The sequence below is a fragment of the Rhinichthys klamathensis genome, unplaced genomic scaffold (assembly GCF_029890125.1).
Source record: "Rhinichthys klamathensis goyatoka isolate OS25496 unplaced genomic scaffold, OSU_Roscu_1.1 h1tg000295l_1, whole genome shotgun sequence".
In the NCBI taxonomy this organism is placed as follows: Eukaryota; Metazoa; Chordata; class Actinopteri; order Cypriniformes; family Leuciscidae; genus Rhinichthys; species Rhinichthys klamathensis.
Genome location: NW_026606814.1, coordinates 183,683 through 200,270, shown reverse-complemented (window position 1 = coordinate 200,270; position 16,588 = coordinate 183,683). Strand labels below are relative to the sequence as shown.

At 39.6% G+C, this 16,588-nt stretch overlaps 1 protein-coding gene across 3 annotated transcripts; it reads right to left on the bottom strand.

Annotated features, from left to right (window-relative positions):
* Positions 1-1,297: 1,297 nt before the first annotated feature.
* On the bottom strand, positions 1,298-6,962 carry mfap5 (microfibril associated protein 5). Of its 3 annotated transcripts, none has more exons than XM_056269961.1 (7): positions 6,878-6,962; positions 5,343-5,427; positions 5,195-5,224; positions 4,103-4,141; positions 3,940-4,027; positions 3,754-3,827; positions 1,298-1,814 (listed from the first exon to the last, which is right to left on the bottom strand). In XM_056269961.1, exons 2-7 carry the CDS (start codon positions 5,386-5,388, stop codon positions 1,711-1,713), a joined length of 381 nt encoding a protein of 126 aa, XP_056125936.1. In that variant the 5' UTR covers positions 5,389-5,427; positions 6,878-6,962; the 3' UTR covers positions 1,298-1,710. The 3 variants fall into 3 exon arrangements, with proteins under 3 accessions (XP_056125936.1, XP_056125937.1, XP_056125938.1); XM_056269962.1 differs by lacking the exon at positions 6,878-6,962 and adding an exon at positions 6,220-6,337; XM_056269963.1 differs by having other exon boundaries at positions 1,725-1,814; positions 3,718-3,827.
* Positions 6,963-16,588: the final 9,626 nt, after the last annotated feature.

The following is a 16,588-nucleotide window of genomic DNA, read 5'->3' as shown; positions in this document are numbered from 1 at the left end:
GGGCAGTTAATACAATTAAATTGTAGGCAGACATCGAACTAAATGTGATAGTGGTATAAATTATACCACTATATCACATTTTTTAGCCGACCTGACGTGTCAACGTCCTGAGCAACTTTCCTCACGCAGCAGCCTTCCTATTAATATCTCTATAACCCTCATCAGAGAGATCATACAGAACTGACAGAATCAACCTGTCTAATCTCTCCGCCATTTTTGTTCTACCCGCTTCCAACGCTTTTCACTGTGTAGTACAACGTCCGTTGGGGGCGTATTGCGTATTACGGAGCTGATTTCAACTGCCAGTGTGAAGGCGGCGTAAAGGGTGCCATGTGCGTCGGATGTAGACGCTTTGGCAAAGGCGTCAGTATATGACGCTTTGGGATGAGAATGCGTTGCCTATTTCCAAGGCTATTTCACTTCATGTGAATTTGCGGTTTCGTGGCCTTAAATTGCGCGTGCTCGCCAAGTGTACGAATCCGTAGGGTGTCCCATTCGCCATTTCAGTGCTCAGAAGTGTGCTCACGAGCGCCGCACTTTCGCACCCTCTGCACGAGTTACCTACCCAGGAATCATTGCGAACGCCCAATCAGATAAATGAGGGGAGGAGTTTCGTGGCTGTTTGACTTTCGGTGGCATGATGCCATCAAGCCTGTCCCAAAATACACTCTCGCGTGCCCTCCTGGACTCGAGGCCAGCGCCCCTTAGGTCTGCACTTCCTGACGTCACCAAGTGTGAACTCGAAGGAGGTCCACAAGTCCGGAGTGTGCCATTTGGGATCCAGCCCAAGTGAAACTGAATATTGAATAGAGGGCGGGGTTTTACTTTAGCGCACCTCCTCTCCATCCCTCGCTCATATCAGACTGATGGTTGGAGGAGAGGTGTAAGGATATTCAACCCAAGCCGTCAAACTGATGTCATCAGAGAAGGAACGCCATTCCAGAGCAGTAGCAAATTTCAGATTTTCATGATTACCATGTCAAACAATTTTTTGAGTATTAATTAACTTGCACGGATTAATTGTTCACCACAAGACTAGCAATGTGCTAACAAAGTAAATAGGGTAAATTTGATTTCATGACAACTTTAAAAGATTAGTGATTTATCCATGACATCATTTTTTTTTAATACATGATTATGATATTTAATCTGTTCTGGTAGTTTTCTATAATAACAGGTTATCCTAAAATCCCATGTTAAACACAACAATTACATCCTGACATATAAAAACAGGAAAGTCCAAAACAAATTAGTCTGATCTTTGAGAGTAAAACATTAATTCTGAAATATATAAATTAAACATATAAACATTTTTATTTGCTATTGTGGATGTTGTCATTTACTTACAGTGGTTGGTGTGGACATATACAATATACTAGAAGAATATAAAGCACATATAGTGGTTATACAGTGGGCTTCTTTAACATTCAGCACCAGAGCTGTGCATTGTCATGCCCTTTGTGATCCTATCAAAATACAATCTTAAAACTTAAACTCTGAGACATTCAGCCAAGCTTATTTCAGTTCCAAGCACAAACTTTAAAATGATAAAAAGGTGATGAAAAGTGATAATGAACAGTAATGATTGTGTCCGCTTCGTTTGTTTTAGGAACACAACATTAAAGAAATCAACATTCAGATTTATATAGCTGTATTTGTTGGAACCAGAACTCTCTTCTTTTACTCTCTGACTTTGTCATCCATCTGACTTTAGGCCTTGTTTGCCCAGTTTTTTGGGTAGCCACGGCGACAGTGTCTCTTAGTTGTCCTCTTTTGGCGTTTTGGCCACCCAGATTTCTCTCTACAGAGTTCAGCTTAAAGAGAGAGAGAGAGAGAGAAAGAGAGAGAGTACTTACCACCATAAGATTGTGTTTTTATTTAGGATCAAATAAATCAGCCTTGGTGAGCATAGAAGTCTTCTTTAAAAATCTTTTTTTACTGATTCTAAACTTTTGAATGGTAGTGTAAGATAATAAAGTCTCCCTGTAGTCAATCATTTTATCCCTTTAAACTCACCTTTGATCACCAAAATTACATATTTAAACGTTTTTTTTTTCTGTGAAATGTAACTGTACACCCTTGCCTCATTTAGTATATGCGGTTCTATGAGTATGAAAGTTAGACCCGCCTCCACTCACTCACACCAGCTCATAGATCCACTTGTTGACGATCACATGTTAACGTGATTGGTTACAAGATAGTTTTCACCACAGGGCGACTTTAAGAATATACAGATAGCCTACATTCTCTGAAAATAATCTTAATCTTTTTAATATGAATAATATCTAAATATTATTTTTAATATTCAGCAATTCTTAATATCACACTGTAAAAAATTATATGATCAATAAGTTGACAACATATGTTTTTACATTGCTTTAACTCATCAAAATAAGTTAAGCAATTTTCAATGTTTTTTATAAGTTACAAGATTCAACTAATTTTTTAATACACTATATCATAACAATATACACTCACCTAAAGGATTATTAGGAACACCATACTAATACTGTGTTTGACCCCCTTTCGCCTTCAGAACTGCCTTAATTCTACGTGGCATTGATTCAACAAGGTGCTGAAAGCATTCTTTAGAAAATTTGGCCCATATTGATAGGATAGCATCTTGCAGTTGATGGAGATTTTTGGGATGCACATCCAGGGCACGAAGCTCCCGTTCCACCACATCCCAAAGATGCTCTATTGGGTTGAGATCTGGTGACTGTGGGGGCCATTTTAGTACAGTGAACTCATTGTCATGTTCAAGAAACCAATTTGAAATGATTCGAGCTTTGTGACATGGTGCATTATCCTGCTGGAAGTAGCCATCAGAGGATGGGTACATGGTGGCCATAAAGGGATGGACATGGTCAGAAACAATGCTCAGGTAGGCCGTGGCATTTAAACGATGCCCAATTGGCACTAAGGGGCCTAAAGTGTGCCAAGAAAACATCCCCCACACCATTACACCACCACCACCAGCCTGCACAGTGGTAACAAGGCATGATGGATCCATGTTCTCATTCTGTTTACGCCAAATTCTGACTCTACCATCTGAAAGTCTCAACAGAAATCGAGACTCATCAGACCAGGCAACATTTTTCCAGTCTTCAACTGTCCAATTTTGGTGAGCTCTTGCAAATTGTAGCCTCTTTTTCCTATTTGTAGTGGAGATGAGTGGTACCCGGTGGGGTCTTCTGCTGTTGTAGCCCATCCGCCTCAAGGTTGTGCGTGTTGTGGCTTCACAAATGCTTTGTTGCATACCTCGGTTGTAACGAGTGGTTATTTCAGTCAAAGTTGCTCTTCTATCAGCTTGAATCAGTCGGCCCATTCTCCTCTGACCTCTAGCATCAACAAGGCATTTTCGCCCACAGGACTGCCGCATACTGGATGTTTTTCCCTTTTCACACCATTCTTTGTAAACCCTAGAAATGGTTGTGCGTGAAAATCCCAGTAACTGAGCAGATTGTGAAATACTCAGACCGGCCCATCTGGCACCAACAACCATGCCATGCTCAAAACTGCTTAAATCACCTTTCTTTCCCATTCTGACATTCAGTTTGGAGTTCAGGAGATTGTCTTGACCAGGACCACACCCCTAAATGCAATGGTTGAATAGATAATTGCATTAATGAGAAATTGAACAGGTGTTCCTAATAATCCTTTAGGTGAGTGTATATAACAAGATGGTCCATTCAAAAATCACAAGTTCCAATTCACATTAGTGGGACGTTCTGTAGTTTGTGACTGTCTCACCCATCAGGATCTCGTCTTGCTGGCACACGGTCCTCACACAGATCTCTTTGTTGATCACATAGACTCTTGGAAGACTGGAGGAAACAGATGTCATTTATTTCATATGCACCATGTCAAATAAAAATCTCGTTTTGTATGTTCAGCAGAGGAGAATGTCAGCAGGAAAGAGAGTTCTGTGTTAGTCACCTGTAGAGACAGAGAGAGTGAATACATCTCTTTATCGGTCGATGAACCGAGTACATCCTGGTGCAGGGGTATGTTTCCTCTCTGCAGTCTGTGGGACAGAAGCAAGACTGTTATTGTCTTGATACAAATGGCGTACTCGCATATACTGCATATACAAACTCACCTGGTGGTGGCAAAGCAGAAACATCAATGTCCTGTGTTTCTGGCAAGAAAAAGAAAAACACAGCAAACTAAAAGCGTGTACGGGAGACCAGGGCTAGTTATCACGCTTTTGACTCAGGGTAGGTTTATTTTTGAAAGTCAGTGTGTGTAAAGACACATTAATACTTAATACTTTAAGTCTTGGCTACAAAAACGCTGAAGAACATTTCTGCGTTATGACCAAGGAAACAGATACAGTTCATTTAACAGGCAAATGGGTGAGTCGACACAACAAGGACTTTTGAGGCAGTATGAGAAGAATGCCTTTTTTGAAATATGATTTATAATAGAAATAATTAATAAAATACTTTATCTTTAGACAAGAGAGCCATTTTCTACAAACAGCAGTTTTCATCCTTTTTTTAAATTTACTAAAACTAAGAGTGGCATTACAAATTAATTTAATGAAATATTAATATTATAAACTAGGCTAAATTTATAACAATAATATTTAACTAAAATGATTTAATAAAATATATAAATAATCTTTTTGAATGTTCTTTAGGGTTTACACTTTTTATTACCAATGAATTTATATGACTTTTAGTCATTTGTGATTACAAGGTTTTAATTATTTTATTTTTTTACTTACAAATAGCAATTTCTACCAGATGAAATATTTTTAGAGGTTGACATAACTCGAAATAAATATATACGTTCATTAGAAATATTTTCTTGACTTTTTTTTATTGATTGATTTTCTTGATTTTTTTTATTACTTTTTAGACTTTTGGTAAAAAATAACAATACATTTAAATTATTGTAAAACACTAATTATTCATGAAACAGCAAAAAAAAAAAAAATTTATTTAAATGACAACAGATAAAACATGACAACTTGCCCCTGACATGTAATAGATGTTTGAAACCAATGTCAAACTACTCTTGAAAAAGCACACACACACACACACACACACACACACACACACACACACACACACACACACACACACACACACACACACACACACACACACACACACACACACACACACACACACACACACACACACACACACAATCATTTTAACAAAACAGTGTCATAGTGAATTACCAGCTTGTTGTGCCCGGACAGTAACAAGTACTGTGAGAGAAGAAGAAAAAAAAGCAGAAAAGTTTTGTTGGCTGGGCATTCAAAAGGAATCATTCATTCATATTAATTAAATGAATTGGCTTCTGTTTGGTTGTTTTGATGAACTTACCAAAGAGACAACAGCATAGCAGCACAGAGACTGGATAGCTGCCCATCTTTCAGGGTCTTTACGGGGTCCGATCACAGCTCAGGGCCTGGAGAAAGAGAGAGCATCAACGGTTATGAGCATGTTTATCATAACAACCCCGAAATAGCTTTCAGAGTATTCAAAATTAAAGTGGATGGTATGGAAGACTGTTTCATCTTCAGAGTAAAAAATAAAATAAACTAAGATTATAAGTTTATTGTTGAGATATAGTAAGAATTAATACATTACATTTACATTTACATTTATTCATTTAGCAGACGCTTTTATCCGCTTTTATACATTACCGTCCAAAAGTTTAGGGTCAGTAAGATTCTTTTTGAAATAATTTTCTTATGCTTACCAAGACTGCATTTATTGATAAAAAATACAGTAAAAACAATAATATTGTGAAATAGTATTACATTTTAAAATAAGTGTTTTCTATTTTAATATGTTTTAAAATGTAATTTATTTCTGTGATGCAAAGCTGAATTTTCAGCATCATTACTCCAGTCTTCAGTCACATGATCCTTCAGTAATCATTCTAATATGATGATTTACTGCTCAAGAAACATTCCCTTTTATTATCAGTGTTGTGTTACTTAATATTTTTGTGGACATTTGTGATAATTTTTCCCCCAAGATTTTTTGATGATTAGAAAGTCAAAAGAACAGCACTTATTATTTATATCCTATTTTGTTTTGAGAAACCTTTCAGCCCAGTCACTAACCGTGTGCCGGCAGAACAGATAGGCCCTGTTGCACTTCCAAAATATAACCATTTATAGGCATCCTCGAAAGACTTGGACAAAATATATAAATTCTAAAAGAATTCTGTATGAGAAGAAGGCAGACCAACCTAGATTTCCATTTGCCTCTGACTCATGCAGATTCTCATTTATTGATGTCACAGAACATAAGTTCTCTGTTCTCAATCCCTCATTAAAGATATCAGTTACAGCTGTTCCATCCGTCCAGCTTTGTCTGTTTCCTTGTCTCTCCCCAAGTCTTTTTTTAAGCCTGTATTTCTCGGTGTCCAAGACATGAGCTCACACTAAAGAATGTGCATTCCCACCCCTCCCTGTGGACTCAACAAAATCACACACACACACACACACATGCTTACATATACACACAGATGCATAAAATCATACAAACTCATACATAAACACATATGCACTCATATGCATTCCCTCAGACCATAGTTTCGCCTGAAGGATCAATTCCATATTCATAAACTGACAACTCAAATGTAGAGTGCATGCATCAACACACAGTTTACACTCACATTCGGCATTATTTTTCATTTAAAGTGTGTATTTCTTATACCGCTGCATGTTTTTTCAAGAGTAATGCAGATTTTTACATATTCATCTAATTAAGATTCTTTACTACCCACATTCTGAATGCATATCTTCTGTTTTACTGTGTGCATGTTAAAAGCAATGACTAGATGATGTGTTATATGATGGTAATGATGTAATATTCTAAAAAGAATTTGTTTTTATAATACTTACAAATTTCCAAACCTCTGTTGCTCCTTCTGTTTTTCAGAATCCTTTGGCTTTTACTTTCCCCTCCCTTTCTCTTCCCTCGCCTCAACATCCCTCCGCCTGTCTCTCTCTCTTTCTCTCTATTGCTCATTCGCTCTTCCCATTTTAATCCAAATTTTGGAGTTGTAGCCCTTATAGATAATATGGTTTTATAAAAATAATTGTATGGGGGCTTGACCTTATAATTTGGTCTTGGGCCCTGTTTGTCATGTGGTGGAAGGATGAACCCAATTGCAGACAATATGCAAACACACAAGGTTTATTTATAACAGAAAACAGGGAAAACAAAACCCACGAGGTGGTAAAACAGAGGTAAGGAAGGTCTTCTCACAAGCAAGACTATAACTAGACTAAGAACTGGGATATACTACATACAACTCTTCAGACATAAAACTCTTACTTGACAAGGACTTCTCAGCAATGATACAAACACAGGCAGGTTACACATTGATTGACAATGAACCGACACAGGACAGCAAACACAAGGGGATGATATAGGGAGACACTAATGACAAGAACAGGTGAAGCGGACTAGACAATAATGGCAAGACGAGGATAACAAGGAGGCGGGGTAATGTAACGAGACAACACAAGCACATGGCCCAAACAAATGGCCATGTGCTTGTACACAAAACATAGGTCTGTCATGATCCTGCCTCAAGACTAGAGAAATACAAAGACACAAGGGCAGAATCATGACAGAACCCCTCCCTTAAGGAGCGGCTACCAGACGCTCCTCAAGGGAACTTCAAATACGGGACATGACTGACTGTGACAAAGACACAAACCAACAAAACATAACAAATAACAGCAACGGTAAACATGAAAAAACAATTACAGGGTTGGGGTGAAACAATAAAAACAACAAACAAGGAAGAGGGGGTGGGGGAAACACAAAGTCCATAGGGGGTAATCCATGGTGAATAGGTGGACTGGGGGTCTTGGGTCTTCGGGACGAGGGCTGAGGACGGAGAATCTGGCGGGACTTGGATGGAGACACACGAGGAACATTCTTGGGGGAAACAGTCCAGGGAGAAGTGGTGACAGGGGCGTCCGGGGAAACCCACAGGGGTACAGAGGGCGGCGAAATGGGAAACCTGACCAGGGGAACAGCAGGTAAGGGGACTAGGCGCATGACAGGGGGAGATACAGGCGACTGTGGAACATGGAGAGATGATGCTGCGGCTGGTTGCGGAGCTGGAACGGGGTCAGCGAACTCTACAGCAGAACCAGTACCAGCGCTCTTCACATCAGACGCTCCCCATCTCAGATTCAGAAACAGCGTAGCCTGCAACCGACTCTGGAAGAGCGTTGTCTGAGGCTGACTTGGACCCAGCGTTCTCTGCAGCTGATACAGGGACAGCACTCTCAGCAGTCGACTCGGTGACAACTCTGCCTGCAGTTGACTCAGGGACAGCACTCTCGGATGCTATGGGTACAGGACTTGAGGGTATGACAGGAACTTCTAGTAACTTGACAAAACTAGAGAGGTAATCGGACAGAGTCTTGGCCACAATGACGACAGGCATTTCTTGGCGGGCCGATACAGACTGCAGGACAGCTTCAGCCGCCAAATCGACCGCGGCTTTCACATCAGCTGATTCACAAGTAGAGATAACAGCGGAAACTTCTGGAACAGCCTCTTCTGCAGCTGACTCCGGAGCAGCTTTCTCTGCCGCAGACTCAGAGCAACCTTTAACTGCAGCAGCCTCAGGAACGACTTCCAGAACAGCAGGTTCAGGAACCACTTTCTCTGCAGCGGATTCGGGGACAGTTCTCTCTGCAGCAAATTCAGAAGTAGCTTTCTCTGTTGCAGCGGCGGGTTGGAGAACCAACACGGACTTGGGAGAAGACTGACACGGAGAACAGACGATTCCCTTCCTCCTCTTCTTTCTCCTGGGTCGCGGGGCAGAGGCCGTAGCCGGACCTGTGACCGGGCGGAAAGGTTCAGCGGAGACCGTAATTGGTGTTGGAGAAACCACCGCAGACAAGGAGGACTCCGTCGAGGAGGAATCTGATGCCGACTCCCACGAGACACGTCTTCCCCGTTTGCCGGGGAGACTTGTTGGTGCGGACGACGCCTCGGGAGTCGAGGGGGAAGGAGCCTGGTTCCCCAGCGTTACCATGGCTAAAACGTGACCCTCCGGGATCACAGACAGCCTGGCAGGAGGTGACGACACGGTGGGCCCCTGCGACTCCTTTCGACACAAACAGTCCACCATGTCCCGGAACGGGCGGCGGACCAGCCTCTCCCGTTCAGCCAGAGGAGGGGGAACATTGAGACCCGCGATGAGGTAACGGTTGGCGAGGATCTGCAGGTAAGAAAAGCCTCCTTGCTTCCATGGCCTGGGCATATTTCCTCAGGGACCTCTCTCCCTGGGGAGGGAAAGGAAGCTTGCCTAACTTGCTGTCTGCGATAGCCGACTGCCACCATAATTCCTGGTCAGTCGACTTTTGAATAGCAGAAAAAGACATACAGTCTGCTGGGTTCTGTAATGGTCGGTTCATTCTGTCATGTGGTGGAAGGATGAACCCAATTGCAGACAATATGCAAACACACAAGGTTTATTTATAACAGAAAACAGGGAAAACAAAACCCACGAGGTGGTAAAACAGAGGTAAGGAAGGTTTTCTCACAAGCAAGACTATAACTAGACTAAGAACTGGGATATACTACATACAACTCTTCAGACATAAAACTCTTACTTGACAAGGACTTCTCAGCAATGATACAAACACAGGCAGGTTACACATTGATTGACAATGAACCAACACAGGACAGCAAACACAAGGGGATGATATAGGGAGACACTAATGACAAGAACAGGTGAAGCGGACTAGACAATAATGGCAAGACGAGGATAACAAGGGGGCGGGGTAACGTAACGAGACAACACAAGCACATGGCCCAAACAAATGGCCATGTGCTTGTACACAAAACATAGGTCTGTCATGATCCTGCCTCAAGACTAGAGAAATACAAAGACACAAGGGCAGAATCATGACACTGTTAGGCAGTCCTGCATGGGTGATTTAGATTTTTGTGTTCTGAACCAGAATATGTATATGTATAAATTATATATATATATATATATATATATATATATATATATATATATATATATATATATAATGATGTTCTTCAACAATGTCATTCTTTTGTGAGAAATTCCTAGTAAAAAAGAAATCTGCCTATTGTATTACTTTTGTAATTCACTACTGTGCCTACATGGTGAATGTGATTTTACCAGGTTGAGGCAACTTTGTTGATCCTGGAACAACATTCCAATAAACCAGATTTGAGGGACAAGTTTACAGTTTATGTCAAGTTTAGATTTACAACCAGGGTTAGGTGCTTCTACATCAGTATTATTCACCTGTCATTTCCTTTTGATTTTAGGGATAATTTATGGGTAGGGTTAAGTTTATGGGTAGGGGTAAGGTTAGGGTTAGGACTAAATCTTCGGACTCAAATGTTTTTCCAGGATTAACTAAATACATTGACCCAGGAACATGTCTTACTTGGCAAAATCACAGTGTCTGTGCGGACCATGGTACGGACATATAATCTATCCACCAGCAGGCGTCACCACAGAGCAGTGATTGGCTGTTCTGAACATGCCTGACAGCCAATGATCACCATACATTTTCATTGTATGAAAAAGAGATTATTTGACATTTTCATAATAACTGTTTTCCATAGGTAATAAAAATTACATAAAAGTTAACATTTAAGTATTAATTCACATTAATAATTATAATAACAATTACTATTATTATTATTATTAACAAGTTAAGTGAACAGAAGAGAATGTCAAAATAAGGGTTCACATAACAGAACATAAACCTGAAAATAAGCTCGTTACTAGGCTATTTTTATATGTATAACTGAATTAGTTCCGATCCTCGAATCTGACTGGACAAAATCGGCTTTCTGCTGATATTTCATGTCCAGTATCATCGTCTTCATCTTAAATTGTTACTCCACTAGGTGACGGCAAGGCAAGGGACTGTCGAGTGAGTCATTAAATCGTTCATTCAACGAACACGTTCAAAAACGCTGTGTTTACTCTGTAAAAGTGAATTTTGCTCATTTGGTCCACTTTAAAGTAATTTCCTAATGTAGTTTCACTAATGTTAGACAGTGTAGTGCTCATTTTGTAAGGTTAATCTTCAAGTTTCAGATTTAGCCAGATTCATAGGGTTAATCTTTATAGACAACATATTAGACCGACATTCTGATTTAGGGCTGGCATGTAAATGAAAGGAAAGTTACCACTGCTGAAAAAAAAACCCTGCAAATACTGACCCTAACCCACAACCTCTATATGAATCAAAATCAGTTTTGAATAGGGGAAACCCACAGTGCCACTGGGATGGTTGGTTTAGTATTGACCTTTAGCTTAACTGGTGGCTTCTTTAGGAGAAGGGTCTGGCTGCAGACTTGCACTCTCAGACTTGCACGCTCAGACTTGCACGCTCAGACACGAGCGCTTCCGCTGCAAGTGACGTCACTTGCAGTCGACACCTGCTCTCCGCTACCGGCTGTGGCGTCACTTGCAATCCCTTGTTCTCCGTGTTATTTCACAGAGTCGATTGATGCCAGATTTGAAGATAGCCAGCAAGTGGTGTTTGGATCAATCTAGTGCACTGTATGGTTCTGTTCATTTGCCCAAAGTAGAGTGTATGGAGGAACAAGACGTTGCGGAAGCCATTGAGAGATTAGAGAAGGCTGAGTTTCCACAGGACAGAATCGATGCTCTGGAACCCTTTTGCTTCATCTTTACTGTAATGAATGACATGCAAATGTTTCTTGAACATGTAGTCGATGTCATGAAATTAAAGGTAAACTGTCGAACTACACTAGAGCAAAGTGAATAATGTGCTAATGTGTTTTTATATATGTTGTATATTGTCTATTTCTACCTTGTATTTGTCTGTTTTGCACATTAACTGTGTGTAATAACTGTAAATTGACATTTACAATAAAAAGAAAAAAAATGCATCATCTTGATGTTTTACATCTACAAACTGTTCCCACAAAGTTAGGAGCATGAAATTGTCCAAAATGTCTTGAAAATAATTAAATATATAATAATAGTAAAAATAATTTCTTTCTTTCTCAAAACTGAGTTTTGATTTCTAAGTGATCAATTTATGTACAAGTGTTTTCCCACATGATTGGCTGTAGGTCATCAGTAAATTAATGTGGCATTTAAATGCCAGTGTTTCCCAAATGAAACACAAGAGCTGTTAGTTTTGAATGATGTGTGTAATGTAGAGAAATGTGTTTAGAGTTTTGCAAATAGTTTGTTTTTCAAATGCAAACTGAGTGCAAAGCATATAATGTCCTTGTATTTTTGCAGGCTTGGTCTAAAGATTGGGTACATGAGTGAATGGTTTCACTGAGTGAGCCTCAAATTCCACTTGTAGTGTTTTAGCAATTTGAAAAAAACTGTCAACAAAATGACAAATGACACCTTAACACGACCAAAATGAGCGTGTCTACGCGTTCAAAAGAAACACGTAAAAAATTGCCGCGGACAAACACTTCGTGTTGACGCGGTCAAATTTCACGCGTTTCGTTTAAAGACTATTACGATCGCGTTCCGTAGAGATCAGGCGTCGATTGCAAGTGACGTCACTTGCAGAGGAAGCGCTCGTGTCTGAGAGTGCAAGTGACGTCACTTGCAGAGGAAGCGCTCGTGTCTGAGCGTGCAAGTCCGAGAGTGCAAGTGACGTCACTTGTCTGCAGCCAGACGCTATTGTTCTTTAGGCCCAGCCAGTCATCATGCAGTTGACACAACATGCACGATTTCCCAATATCCATACTGTGCTGTGGGGACAGTAGTCTAGGTCGACAAACTGAGCACCAAAGGAGCTGATGACATTGTGACAGATGGAGGCATAGCAGGCAGGAGAGAGCCAGAGCAAGTCCAAACCCGTGTCCTGCGACCTCACAACCTGATTGTGGAATTCATGTGCTTCATCATGCAATGTGGGGTGGGCCGAGGGAGACACGGTGGGTCCTCCTTGAGTCGACAAAAATAAGTTAAGCGTGCCAGATCGTAAACACCATATAATATATCTGTTTATTGGAAGAATGTTTCTTCCCACCCCTCCCAAATGCACTGCAGTATAAAACAAGTCTTTACAAAACCAGACATTGAATGACCCTAAATTGCAATTTCAGGCAGCAAATCATGGGCAATGTTCAATGTTCATTATAGCATAGTGACATACTACTACATATACTTGGACTGTCAGTTATGGGTGCTTTAATACAAAATGACATTAAAAATGCAAAGTAACCCTCGCCCTACACACACACACACACACACACACACACACACACACACACAACTCCTGAATTAAAGATGCAAGAAATGATGTCATATGATATGACAATCATGTATTACACAACTGTTTGCAATGTTTATTGTTGCGTAATACATTTTTAAATAATAGGCAGTATTCAGTAATTGAATCATTTACTCAACCGATTCATTCAAAATCACTGATTCATTCAAGAAATACCACTACGGTGTGGGTCATATGTGCTCAACGTTTGGTTCTGTTTTGGCTTGGCTTCGTTTGCATCTGTTTTCGTTGGTTGAGCAAAAATGAACAAAGCGAAATTGTGTCAATTTGTAAGTTGTTTAATATTAACTCTTTGTTTATTGAACTGTTGTACCCTATAAAATAAATGTAAAACTTGCAATCTCTTGTTTGTTCGTGTGCTTGAATGTAAAATGTTCCAGCTCTAATTCTGCTCCCTGCATGTTTCCAGACAGTGAATCTGCTGATAATCGGTCTTTGCGACTGTAAATGCAAACGATCAGTTTTCATATGTTGACTGCTTTTGATCAAGATTAGCCAGTCTGTACATTGATATGTTTGAGCGATGTAATCATTATCCCTGTATTCTGCTGAGGTTTGTAACGGGTTCTGCTGAACACATTGCTGTCCTTGGCTCTGTTCTTGCAGTCCAGCTCTTCTCCTGTCATTCTCATGATCAATTGCGTTCTATCTGCGTCTCCCACCACTCATCAGTTGTTGTGTCCTTCCATCCAGCTGTCCCCTGCAGAGTCTATCCCTGTCCACTGGAATTTACTGGCCACCAAATCTCTGTTTATGACATTGTGCCCATTTGTCTTAAGTCTGAGATCCAGTTTTACTAGCTGCAAAATGAATGAGACTATAATAAAAATATGAATAATAATTAATTATGTGTGCACATGCGCCATGTGGATATCAAAGTGAGACCTGTGTTGTTTGGCACAGTTTGTTGGTATAGTACGGAGCTCAGGTACAGGTATATTTTAAAAAAGACATTAACACTCAAATTGGTGGCTGCCGATGCCTTAAAATAATAATAATAATAAAAAAAAAACATAAATTGCATCAATGTTCAAATTTAATTTGCTAAAACAAATTTTTTTCGCACACATAATACCACTATATACCCCAAAGCCCTGTCTGTTTTATTGGCTATTTCACCATTGAAACTCCTCTGCAACTCTCAGAACATCGACAAATGCAACACTGTTGATGTTGTGCATCTCTGATTTGTGTTGCTTAATTTCCAGGAAGCTGATGACGAGAAGCGACACTGATAACATTGGTTATCAATTAAACACAGAACACCAAATGCTTTCAAACTCATTGTCTACCATAAGAGCACCTCAAAGCCATCGACTGGGGGAGAAAGAGAGAAGGCAGAGGTAACTCTCATTGGACTGCATTAATGCATCATTGAGACGTGAAGTTCAGCCTGTTGGCTTTGGCCTGTAAGTGAAATCAATGGGGTGTACTGAACTAGAGAAGGACAGATCACAGTGTTTCGTCAGAGAGATGAGGAGGTGGTGTGAGGGAAAGTCAAGATGGCAAAGAACATGAACATGGAGAGAGATACAGGGTGCAAAGAGGGGACACGGAAAGGTGCTGATGTGTTCGACAGTCTAAATAGATGGACCTGAGGCTATTTATAAAACCATGGGTTCGCATAGGCCTCATAGTGAAGGCCAGAGCTGATAGAGCAGACCTGTAGGATTCATTGAGGGGGTCAGAGGAAGAATGAATGTATGAATAATCAAAACACTAAATATATGTATGAACATAAACAAGTGATAGTTGATTAAATGCATAGAAATGTAGTTTGCAGACAGAGCTGGGTAATAACTGATTATATGTAATCTCCTGGATTAGGTAATCAGATTCCAAAAATGTTATTCTTGTATAGATTATATTTTATTATATATATTTAATTTATTATTATCTGACGTAATGTAAGGTTTAATGCAGTTCATTGACAGCAAAAAATGGAACACATTATCTTTCTCTTTGTATTTTACACATCAATTTGGTACAAGATGTCCAAATCAATGTGATAAATGAGTTAGGACAAAAGTAATTTCAAAACTAGACCGATTACATTACCTAAAATGTGTAATGTATAGATGAACAGTTATAGATTACGTTTTATTTGTATTCAGTAGCGGACTAAGATTTGTAGGTAATTTACCCAGCACTGGTTGCAGATAGGACAGTGTGGACAGCTGGAAAGTTGGAGTCGCCCCGCACATATCTGAACTGATCCACTGTATCCCAGAACAACACTAACCTGACACCCGTTCCATTGTACCTGTTTGTTTAACATTTCACACTGCTCTTGTCCTATTTAGAGTGGAGTGGAGCTGTATATCAACCAGCCTGCCAGTATATCTGCTGTCTTCGGACCATCTGAAGTGTTATAATGCATGAGGTCAGTAGAGTTTATCAACAAATGCTGATGTACGCACATGACGATGTCAACTTATAAGGGCAGCTCGAGAAGTGCATATTGTATAACAGACTGAAGAGAGAAAATGAGTCACCAAAACTAACAAGTTTATTCAAACATGTACAAACAAGTATGTGCAGTATGGCTATGTACATCAAAACAACTGGTTTGAGGTAGAGAGAGAGTGTATTCCACCCACATCTGATGAGCAACTCCTCATCTACAGTACCTATTTACCTCTCTACACGTCGAGAGTTTACGTTGCACCTGAGAAGAAGTCTGTTAGGCATTGCGGTATTGCTGGTTTCAGTATTATTATCAGCTCAATAGGAGAAACATTGAATTATTGTGGCCAAACTAAGTATTTATAGACTAAGTCATACTTGTATGAAAAAAATGTCCACTTAACCACTTATGTGTACAGATAGTAATAATAAGCTGTTGCTTATGTAACTCGTTGTCCCAAACTACTTTTTTGTTGTTGTTGGTAAATCCTATAGTTATGTATTATTAATATTGTATCAAATAAATGCTGATATTCTATTTAACTTTCTATTAATCAACGAATCACAATGGATCATGGTTTCCACAAAAAATAATAAGCAGCACAACTATTGGTACAACATTGGTAATAAGAAATGTTTCTTGAGCAGTAAATCAGTATATTAGAATGATTTCTGAAGGATCATGTGACACTGAAGACTGGAGTAATGATGCTGAAAACTCTGCTTTGTCAACACAGGAAAAGATTACATTTTAAAATATATGAAAATGAAAAACAGTTCTTTTAAATTGTGATAATATTCCACAATATTGCTGTTCTTGCTATTTTTGATCAAATACATATAGCCTTAATTGGTGAATATTAGAGACTTTACATTACAAAATCAAAC